Source organism: Eurosta solidaginis, chromosome 1 (genome assembly GCF_040869045.1).
Source record: "Eurosta solidaginis isolate ZX-2024a chromosome 1, ASM4086904v1, whole genome shotgun sequence".
Classification (NCBI taxonomy): Eukaryota; Metazoa; Arthropoda; class Insecta; order Diptera; family Tephritidae; genus Eurosta; species Eurosta solidaginis.
In genome coordinates, this window is record NC_090319.1 from 5,861,900 (window position 1) to 5,874,106 (window position 12,207).

At 36.6% G+C, this 12,207-nt stretch overlaps 1 protein-coding gene across 6 annotated transcripts in view; it reads left to right on the forward strand.

The window, feature by feature from the left end:
- Positions 1 to 238: 238 nt before the first annotated feature.
- The window catches only part of mtg (mind the gap), a 74,690-nt gene continuing 62,721 nt past the window's right edge, over positions 239 to 12,207 (forward strand). For all 6 annotated transcript variants that reach the window (XM_067778318.1, XM_067778326.1, XM_067778334.1 and 3 more), the window contains exon 1: positions 239 to 419. In XM_067778318.1, the coding sequence (XP_067634419.1) occupies positions 377 to 419 (43 nt within the window). In that variant the 5' untranslated portion in view covers positions 239 to 376. The remainder of the gene's footprint in view (positions 420 to 12,207) is intronic.

Consider the following 12,207-nt stretch of genomic DNA (forward strand, 5'->3'; position numbering starts at 1 on the left):
AAAGTTTATAAAATAAATTAAAACAAATAAAACAGTTTGATGTAGATGCGCTTAAGCTGTAAAACAAAACAAACCAAAAAGATACAATAGATACATAATTCCAATTTAATGCGCCTACAAATATTCCATTTATTACTTAACATTTTTAACATATTTTTATCAAATCTTCGACCGGATTTGTGTGCATAACTTTTTTTCAACAGAATTCATTATTGTAGTGCAAGATACACAGAAAAAACAAATAAACAAAAAGCAACAAAAAATCAATAATTTTTAGGTTTTAGCAGAAAGCAAAAGTGAAAAAAAATTTGCTTAAAACACCGTGCATTTCGAGTTCGAATTGGATTTCAATGAAAATATTTGACGCTGGCGAAAAATGAATTTCTTCGTAATTGGATTTCTTATAATGCAGGCGGCAAGTGAGTACCACACTTTGACAATTTATTACTTGTTACCAGCAGTTTTCTTATTTAATATTCGAAATTTATATGCATATGTGACGCACCTCGAGAAAAGGCCCCTAACACAGATGTCGTTGATTTCACACGACGAGCAGGTACGCAGGCTTTCGCATGATCACAACTCAAAAAGTCATAAAGATATCGATCTTCAGTTTTTACCAATTTCTAGTACGAACTTTCATTTGTAATAAATCATAAATTATTTTTTTTCGAGACGAGGGCATTGTAAAGGTTTATAAGTAAGACTACCTGGCCGACCGAGCTTTGCTCGGCAATCTTCGAGTATGCCGCATAACATACTTTGTTCTACATGTCATCATTAATCAAACTCTACTTTTTTTTATATGTACTACATATTGTAACGAATTTAGTGCAATTCCTCTTATTTGCAACCTTCTGCTAACGTTAGAATCACTAAACTGTTGAATAAATAACTACACTATTCAATAATGCAAAATGGCCTTTATTAAAATACTTCACAATAACACTTCTACTTGTAAACAGATAGCTGAAATCAAACTGAATCGTCGTGCCTCAGTCGGTGCCGCTTTTATACTTTTTGGTTTCCTCATTGGCATATTTCTAGGCGTTTCCCTTTCTAGAATTTACTACTCGTTTACCAGCTAAAAATTTCTCAGCTATAACTACAGATGCACGATTATTATAGCTTCTCGCATAGCCCATGCGCGTGTATATGTGAGTGATACTTCCACAGATGATTGCCTACTTTTGGGAGTATCTCAGATATATGCATGTCTTTGTGCGTTGCTCTCCGCTGCTTGTATGAACATATGTATAGACATAATGATTGATTTGTTGATGTGCATACAAGTCACTGATTAGTATTGGCTTAGAGATGATAGTATCCCTTAGTGTTGCTAATATTCGTGACAATGCCCTCCACCTAAGTCTAATCGTCCCGATCAGACAAATCTCTCGATCTAACCGCTGCTAGCCTCTCCAAATTAACCGCCCTTCTATTTCGTGGTTTCCCAATTGTTTGAATGCGGTAGATGACATCACTTATCCTCTTCACAACTCCAAAATTTGGATGGAACACCTTTCCGCCGGTGAGGGTTGTATAAGAGTACCAAATCTCCCTCCAAGAAACCTTCCAAATTATTGTTCTCATCGTACCTGCGTTTCATCTTATCGTCAGTATCGTTCCGACGTTTCCCAACAGTAGTGCGCCCTGGCTTGAAACCACCCCTGCATTCTTTCTGGGAAATTCTTTCGTTCGATTTATTGCGTCCAATAGGGGTTTCAATGCCAGTGCTTCTCTCGCAGGTACCTTCGGTTTTGATTTGTTTGGCCCATTCGTTCCATCAACATTTGCCCGATCTACTTTCCTTGACTTTTGTGGCCTCTGTCGAATCTCCTTCACTAGCACTCGCTTACTGCTGAACCCTTTCTCCAAACTGAAGTTAAGTGGCACATCCTTGTTCTTATAGCGCATAATCTTTCTCCGCATATCGATCTTGATGTCATGGTCAACTAAGAAGTCCACTCCCAATATGACTTCATCAACGATCTCCGCCACAACGAATTTGTATAGAACCATGACCTTCCCAATTAAGACTTCGCATACCACTTCTCCTTGGACTTGGTTATACTCGCCTGTGACCGTACGCAACCTTGCCCCAGGTAACGGTTTTAGTCTCCTGTTGACCAAGTCAGATCGGATTAAGGAATGGGATGCGCCCGTATCTACAGTCAGTAGACGTTCTTTGCCATCCACATTCCCTCTGACGGTAAGACTGCTTGATTTCCTTTCAATTTGAGAGATAGATATCACAGGACATTCAACAGCTGGAGCTAGCTCTCGATTTTTACATCTGGCATGCTCTTGCTCATCTCCACCAGTTTTGCGTTTACGGCCACCCAAGTTGGAACTACCAGGACCGGTGCAGCAATGACGAGCAATGTGACCGACCTGGGTTACCGCACTTGAAACATTTCCTAACTCCGTCATTTTTCTGTTGTGATCCCTTTAGCGCCTCCAATATTGTGTTCACCAAGTCTAGCCTTTCCACTTCCACACGGCGTGCTTCGAAAACTGGCTTACACAGAAGCGACGCTGTTTCTTGAATCAGAGCATGTGATACCGTTTCTGCTAATGTAGGTTTCGGGTTTGCGTATATCGCCCGCTTCGTTTCGACATCCCGTATTCCATTAATAAAGCTCTGGGTGCGTACGCATTTGCACGATGAGCCAATCTTTCAATGTCTGAAGCAAACTCCTGCAAAGTCTCGTTAGATTTTTGTTAGCGATTTTGCAATTCTATTTGATAGATTTGTTTCCTGTGTTCGCTTCCGTAACGTCGTTCTACAGCAGCCATCAATGAGTCATAGTTGTTCCGCTCTCCTTCGGGAATCGTCTGTAGGATTTCGGCTGCTGGCCCCTTCAATGCTACGAATAGAGCTGCAACTTTATCTTTATTATTATATATTTTTACTTACCAATATTTGATTTCCTTAAGAATAGATTTCAAAAACATATCAAACACTAACCGCAAAATGAACTGGAATGAAAAATTTGAAATGGGTAATTCCAGCCTATAGTATAAGGGATGGTTATGACAATTAGTGAAATCGAGAATTAGGTTATTAGGTCGAGTATCTTCATGCGCCATATAATTAATTTCAAAAACTTTTTTAGTTATACACTATGAAAGTCTCACAATTTTATTACATTCCAAAAACTTGTAAATTTCACGAATGACAACTATCAGTTATGACAACTATCAGTTATGACAACTATCAGTTAGTTTAATTAAATGTCAACTTACTTCCCTAAGCGGCATCTGTTGGTAAGTAGTTAAATGATAGATGTGGTTTTCAAATTCAACATATGCCTCTAGTGTTCAACGGTAGCAAATTACCATGGTGGGATATCTTTTTGCTATGGTGAGAAATCTTTCTAATAGTAATCTGTGAGAAATTGCAATTATTCATTTCATATTTGCCAAAAATATGCTTTTTGCTTTAATTCGCGTCCAACAAGGCGCGCCAATAGCTCCCTCGCTCCGCCAACCGGCGCCAATTGGTCACACCAAGGGAGTTTAAATCGTTATCCACCAAAAATTTGCATTTAAATATATTTTGCTAGAATTTGCCACGGTGCTTTGATATTGTATTTCAATTTTATTAGCGTGTGTGAAATTAAGAAAACTAGGTCGAATTATGTGTAAGATTTTTTTACGAAGATTTTTAACTTTAATGTTCACCTTTAAAGCTTTAATAGAATATGAGTAGAGTACTATTTCGTCCAACTACCCCAACCCTAAATAGCGACCCTACTCAAAAATGTCCCTATTGTAATACGGAGTGAAAGACCTTTCGTTTGATACCCATATCGGCATATCTCATGCAATTTTTTTTAATTTCGAATAGGTGCCAACCCTAAATGGCAAACCTACACAAAAATGTTCCTATTGTAATGCGGAGTGAAATACCTTTCGTTTGACATCCATATCTAAATATCTCATGCAATTTTTTTAATTTCGAATAGGTGGCAACCCTAAATGGCAACGCTACTCAAAAATGTCCCCATTGTAATGCGGAGTGAAATACCTACCGTTTGATACCCATATCGGAATATCTCATGGAATTTTTTTTTAATTTCGAATAGTGGGCAACCTTGTGAAACATTCTGAGTGGCAACACCTAGGTAGAAAGTCTTAGAAGGTTATACACTATCTCTGTGCCAAATTTCATTTAAATCGAATTGCTCGTTTAAAGTTATGAGATATGTATCAGCTGTTCGTTCACAGGCTGGATTACGTCTCAATAATGCTTGTTCTATCTCTTTTTTTGTGGAGGTTATTCGGCAGCGTTGTACTAGTTTGGTATAAAATAGTGCAGTAGCTGTAGTGTAGTAGTGTGTGTAGTAGCTGTAGAGCTGTTTAAGGGCTAATTAAACTTTCTTAACCCTAACGCCATAGTCGTAACCATACCCATCTCCAAAGTGATCGATTAATGGTGCCTTAACATAAAAATCGTGAGAATTTCATAAAAATGAAGAAAACGCAAAAAATTATAAACATATTCCACAAAAAATAAGTCTCTTAGTCATGGATAATAATTAATAAAATCTACAAAAAATCGTTTTTTTTTATCGTTTTGAACACGGCAGCGTTCTGTTTGGTTTCAGCAGAATAAGCCATTCAATTCCAATGCTACATAATACGGCCCATACATGACACAAAAACCATGCGCAAATATAAAACGACGAAATTTGTGCAAATGAAAATTTTGACATACACGGCTCAAGAACACTGCGCAATATTCATTTTTAAAGTAGCGCAACAAATGAAACATGTGTTCTAATTGTATAAAAAATTATTATTTATTATTGAATTTATGTGAATTCCTGTTACAAGCTAGAGATGGTCCTTGCGCCTTCGATATTAACATTTTTAAGCAATAATTACTGATGTTATATTATCAGGAACCACAGGTAAACTGTGTAAGATTCACCACACACGAAGAAAAAAGCATGTGCAATATTTGCAGACATGCGTAAATATCAAAATCGTTTTGATTTTAGCGCAGTTCTCTGCGCAAATAGCGCAACCAGTGCACACACCGGGCAAACCCTTCAGCCGTGTAATTGGCGTATAAGAGGATGGCCCTATAAAATTAAATCGTTTCTGCTCATTAACCGATATTTGCCACAAGTTTGAATTCATCATTTTTGTCACTCTTATTTGAGATGAATATTGTTCAAGAATGTAATTGGTGCCATACTACTTTACTACATGCATACCCTACATATGTATGTACATCTTGAAAAAACTACCAGACACCAACTGTTACAGCCACAGCCAATGTTGGTTCAAGCCCAAAGCATAAAAAAACAACGCATTAAATTAAAAGTTAGAAAACCAACAGCGCGTGCATAAAGATGCCTTCTGAAAGCTTCTTTATTAAAGCATCAGACAGTGTCAGTTACCACAGTGGAGGAGCACGCAAGGTAGTTCAGTCATTATTAATAGAAACCGAGTTAACTGATTCGGCAGTTTCGGCATTTCTATTGTGCTATGTAAATAGTTAATTGGATTGCGGTTATTGGTGAGTAAAGGAAATTGACAATTCGTTGAACGCTTCAATTATCGTTAAAGTCATTGCATCATTTTCAAATTAGGTATGTCAATCAAATGTGTATACCTTAGGTATATATGCATGGGTGTGTATGTGTTTCATTTGCAATTTCAATTGTTCTTAAGCTGCACCACGAGCCACTAAAATTAGAATTCACCTTGTCGAAGAACTGGGTTAGAAATATGTCGAGCAGAGTAAGCAATAGATTTAATGAAATAATTTACTATGTGGCAATAATAGTAATGTTCAGCTCAATTTTAGCATTACTCAATTTTAAGGCAATTTTTGCAACCACTTTGAAATAAGCTTAGACTAACACCGTAACATCAACGGAATCTTAAATTGCATGATCTTTAAACCAAATCCATTTAAAAGTTAAAAAAAAAATTTTCAGTATCAAGTGTACAGGGCCTGGCAAAATTGACATAGTCATACTAAATAATCAGAACAACAAAAACAGCAAGCAGCCCCACGTTTGTACATGTGCACAGTAGAGCAAGCAGCCACCCTAAATACACACACATAACAGCAGCGTGAAGCAGAGAGATTATTTCACATACTTATATGTAGCCGGCAGCTAAGAGCAGAAGTTTTTACTCACACATACACACGCATATAGCTAGAACAAAAGCATAAACTACAGATATACATGTATATAGCTAAATAACCAAGCATGAGATAAAACTGTTCTAGAAGGCATGTGCCTGAAACGTCTAGACTAAGGAGAAATTTGTGAACGAGGTAACCGAGAGTATTAAAGCAGTTGAGGAATCAGGTATCAGTTTGATTTAAACAAGCTATTGGTGAAGTATAATTTTAGTTGTGAAGTACTACTCCCAAAGTAGTATAAATAAAGACCATTTTGTAATACTGAAAAGTTTATTATTCGACAGTTCAGCGATTCACCGTTTAATTTAAAATTTTGTCAAATTAACTCTTACGAATGCCTCTAAAAAATTACAACAGACATTTCAAACAACAGTTATTATATTATTAACGCCTTAAAATTTAAATAATGCCAGCGGGTCTTTTGTAAATTAATGGTGTTAGTAACTTCTTATAATTTAGCTGGAGTTAGCAGGTTTTATTTTCAGTAAATTTTAACGCTACTGGTCATTAAGCACAAACTATTCTTTTTCCATTATGTGCAAAGTTCTCTCATTTTTCTAGTAGTAACAAAAATTCGTTTTTCTGAAAAAGTGCTTATAGCAGCTTTAACCGCGGCGTTGACGACATCATAATTTCATTATTTGAAAAGAAGAAGTAAAAGCACTTTTTTCCATTTAATTCTACCAAACCAAGACAACTATAACACAGCCACCGGTTATAATTATATTAGGGTTTAACATGCTAACAGCTTAATTTTGGCAAGCATATGCCGTTTTAGCTGGAAAAAACCCAAACTTCTGGAACGGTCTAATGTACATATTGTGACGAATATTAGTATCACTAAGCTGATACTAAGTAACTTAAGGCACAACAATAATTAAGCAAACTGCCACTCTAAACATTAATCATCATTTATACACATACATACAAGGCAACGGAGAGATACTCCCAAACACATGTAATCATCAGCCGAAGTAGTACTCACATATACACACGCATGTGGCTACAAACTACAAATATAAATGTATATGGCTGGTAACCAAGCATGAAGTTCGCGAAATTACTAGACCTTAGGAGAAATGGGTGAACGAGGAAACCGAGAGTGTAAAAGCAGTGCAAGCTGAGGCATGACCAATCAGTTTGATTTAAACATTTAAATCGATAGGCGAAACGATAATCAATACGATAACAGCCGACTCTTACGTAATCACGGCATTCTCGAACAGTTGCTGTTAAAGCAAAAACAAACTTGAAAATTGCTTTCGTTTAGTTGAAGAATAACATAAAGCTGGAACATAAACGACATCGTATGCGTCAGATTACCATTAGTAGAAAATATCAAACAGGTACCGTTTGTTGAGCGTCTCGTTCGCCCAACAGAACAAAACATTTTAATTGTCTTGAGATAAAAATATTTATTGATGCTTTAGATAAAAATGTTAACAATTCGTTAAAAAATCATAGGTAAATTAAGATCCGGAAGTAAAAGGCCATTACAAAATAAAACTGCTAAATCGCTTAGGCCCGGTTTTTCAGTACAAGTTCAACTCAGTCTGTCAGTTAAACTACGCTTAAACTTATTCTGCAGTTTTTCAGTCTACTTTAACTGAAGTTTAAGCGGCCGATCTGTCAGGGTAAAACTCTAGTTAACTTATCAGTTATTTGTGTTCGTACGAAATGGTGTCGAATATACGCAACAAGCATTTGAGCTTGAGTACCACTAGAGCTCATGTTGATATACATACTTCTCAACTCGAGAATCATAGCGTAATTAGCAAAAGAGGGAACTTTTTATAAAGCAAAAATATGCTATTACTTGAGATGCAAAAATATAATTAAACTTGTGGTTCTCTAACTGGACTCAAATGTAAGATTCAATGATGTTGATGTAGGATCTTCGGTGTGGTATACGGAGCACGCTACCATCACACCACGGCGGGCGCCTATATAATTTAGTCTTTATTAATTAAGCTTTAATACTGCTATCAACCAACTGTTGGTTTTGGTGGTACCACCATGGAGATTTTTATCAAATCCACCTCAACTCGATGTATAATGTAAGATATCAATTGGGGAAATGGGCTGAATATTCATTTGAGAACTGTACATTTCTCAAAATCTCTCAAAATTGGGATATTAATTGCAAAATATTAATGACGTTGCAGATCAACTGGAAAACTTTTAATTTTACAAAATTTGTCAAAAGTTGGATAGTGATTGGAGAATGAAGTTGGATATCAACTTGAGAACTATCTGGTTTAAGAATAACTAGAAAATGATGTTGGATATCACCTCCGGAACTAGATATATATTTCCCCGGAGAATTTGTTTCCATGTTTGTTGTGTAAATTAAGCTGTTGCCGTATCTACAAAGTATCTAGATAATAAAAAAACCAGTGTTGCCGTACAAAAGAGCATACCCCAAAGGGGGCCTTAAATAGTGGCTGAAAAACTGCTCAGTAGTTTAATTGGAGTTTAAATTTGACTAGAGTTTAAGCTTAGCTTAACCAACCACTGATAAACCGGGCCTTAGTCTAATATTTCAGTTTTAATTAGGGATTACCCATCTATGTTATGTTCGCAATGTATAAATTTACTTATATACCTGTGTATATTCAAGTACAAACAAGCATAAAATTTGTGAATATATTGAATATTGCGAGTTGGCAAAACTTTCATTAACATAACTTTTATATTTTTTGGTTTATCGTAACCCGAGCTGGTGAACAATTAGTTTACTATGTAGTACAGGTTTACTATGTACTATGGTTTACTAGTTTTAATGATGTTGCATTATTTTTGTTATTGGAATTTTGTTGTTGTTCTTTTGTGTTTGATATTTATTGCAAACAAGTTAGCATAAAGTCTGAAACACTTGCATGCGCAATTTTCGAATCTAAATTGCAGATCATGGATATTTATTAGGCCGGGTCGATTTGTGGGGAGGCGATCAAAATAGGAAACTTTGCCCAAGGAACCATACCTCTAAAACGAATTCTGATGTCCCCCCCCACCCCCCCCCCCCACATATGTATGTATGTAGGTATACGAGATATACGCCATTGTGAATCAAACTAAGTGTGGTATCTTCTGCATATACATATGTCAAAATTCCAGAGTGATTGGAACACAAGGATGTTCAGGCCGATGATATCAATGTCATCAGCAATTGCACGCTTTTATAGAATATTGATACAGAGCGCTTAAGTTCTGCAGCTAGTATAATTTTTTCCAGCATCAAATTAAATAAATCGCACGATGAGAGCGAAATAGAAATATCTTAATTTTTCCGCACACCCTACTTTAGCCAAATTCATTCGAAATAGAAAAAAAAATTTTCTTAGTCTTATGATTTGTATCAAAAGCAAAGTGCAAAATGCAAAAACAATATTTTTATCTCTTCAGAAATTAGATTGATTGCCTTGAGACTGAAAACTTTAATTTCATTGCTGCTAAAAGAATCTGACGTGTGAGCATCGCATTCGAGTTGAGTGAAATGTGGTATAACTTCAAATTTTTGATAGATTTAAGTAAGTTCTTTCGTTAATGCCTGTCGATGCATCTCTAGTCACGATCAAGCGAAGTTGTTGTGTGGATGGAATAAATAGCGACGTGGATGAGAACTCTAAAAAGAAAAAAGAGCGCAGCCCTACCACCATGGGTAGGCCATCATTAACTCCAACTGCCTTAAACCTAGCGACATATCGCACACTTCGAACATGATTAAGGTGGTCTTCAAGTGGTTGAGTAGCGCAACCATTTCAAAGGGTAGCCAGCGCATTTAATATAGCTTCTTCTATAAAACTTTTAACCTCACCTACCTGCGGCGAATATTGTTTATTTCCCAGGTCCAGTAATTTCAAGTTCAGAAGGATCAACGTGGTCATTCCAAACCGTCCACGTCCGTTCCGGCTAATACCTTGAAGGTGTTTTTCGGGGGGTCTCCTTATCGCTATAATAAGAAGAAGAAGGTCATGGTCAAAGTCGTTTCCCCTTAAACATTGGATCACCTTGTATGCATTTCCAATGGGATCGACGAGAATCCTGGTGGGACTAGGAGCCGAGGGATCTGGTTAAATCGAATAAAACAATTTTGTGCTACAAAATTGTTTCAACGGAAAGGGGTAGAATCGAGAGAAAAGTGTGCAAAAGTGCCCTGAAATATTACCGAGTAGATGTGTGCGCCGATTCTATGGAAGTCCATATCTCAGCATTGTGAGTACATAATTGGTTCGATACTTGCGGATTGTCAACCCTAGCAAAACTGAATGAAAATTTCCTCTTGCTAGGGTATATAAGAGTTAGGACCGGTTTTTTCGTTCGAGTTTAAGCTACAGTTAAAATTGAATTATAAGATGAGTTCTAGAAAACTTTTAGTACTCGCCGAGAAGGCGGAGTTATTCTATAACTTAGGTCCTGGTATCTAATTGGAGGTTTTCCCTTTAGATCATCAAAAATATTTCCTTGCATTTATTTAAGAGAGTGTTTCCTTTAAAAAAAATAAATATAGTCATTAAGAGGCCTCTTGAGATGTCTAAAGTAATTGGGTATTTAGATATCTACGCTTTTGACTTCCGTATCAAAATTTATTTTGCTTTCAAATTCATTAATTCATTAGAAACATATGGGAATACCATTCAATAAAATCATACCAAAATTATAAATTGGGCTCTTTTTATTGGTATATTAATTTCGCTGACTCATTAATGAAGCTGCACAAATTGAATGAGTGGACGACTTATTTATGCTGTCATATTGTGACCATTGTATTTTTAATTTAAATATAAAAATTACAAAAGAGCCTGAAATGAAAGGAAATCTGAGCAGTATTTGCACATCTCGATTTAAAGAAGTGAGGGTGCTGCAAATTGGCACTTCAAAATTACATAGCAGCATGCTTCTGTACGTGGGTACTTTTCTATAGATCGTACAATATTCAGGGCTAGATCAGACATTTTGCGGGCCCGAGATATATATGTAGGTATTAGGTGCGTGAGAAACGGAGTAAGTGCCAAGTACTCGTGAAGAAAACAAATTATTTTTAAATATATAGATCTCACCCTCTCACAAACAGTGGCCACTTCAATAGCAATAAATATTGTAACGAATTTACTGCAATTCCTCTTATTTGCAACCTTCGCTAACTGTTGAATAAATAACTCCAATATTTGATAATGCAAAACGGTCTTTATTAGACTACTTTCAAAGTAACACTTCTACTTCTCAACAGATAGCGTGCTTAAATCAAACTCATTCCTGATTGCTCAGCTGGCGCTCTTTTATACTCTGTGCTGTATCGCTCGCATACTTCTAGGCGTTTCTGTTTCTAGAATCTACTACTTATTTATCAGCTATAATCTTATCACCTAAAACTACAGATGCACGCCTATAGCCTCTCACATGCGCGTGTATATGTGAGTGATACTTGCAGAAATTATTGCCTACTTTTGGGAGTATCTCAGATATATGCATGTGTTTGTACTTTGCTCTCAGCTGATTGTATGGACATATGGGTAGACACAATGATTGATTTGTTGATGTGCATACAAGTCACTGCTTTATATCGGCTTAGAGATGTGAGTATCACGTTGTGTTCCTATTATTCGTCACACTGCCTTCCACCTAAGTCTGATCGTCCCGATAAGACAAATCTCTCGATCTAAACGCTGCCAGCCTTTCCAAATGAACCACTTTCATTTTGGTTCGTGGTTTGCCAATGGTTTGTATGCGGTACACTACATCATTGATCCGTTTTACAACTTTGTATGCGCCTTCCCAATTACACTGCAATTTCGGGGACAAACCTTTTTTTTCCTTGTGGGTTGTATAACAGCACCAAATCTCCTTCCTGAAAACCTTCCGAATTAATTGCTTTATCCTATCTGGCTTTCATTTTTTCCCCTCATTATCTTTGCTCGTTGCCTTACAAGATCGTGTATCTCCCTCAGCTCTTCTTCCAAAACACCAGTGTTCTTCGAACTGTGCTTGCATTCCAAACTACATGGTCTTCGTGACATTGCCATGGGTACTACCTT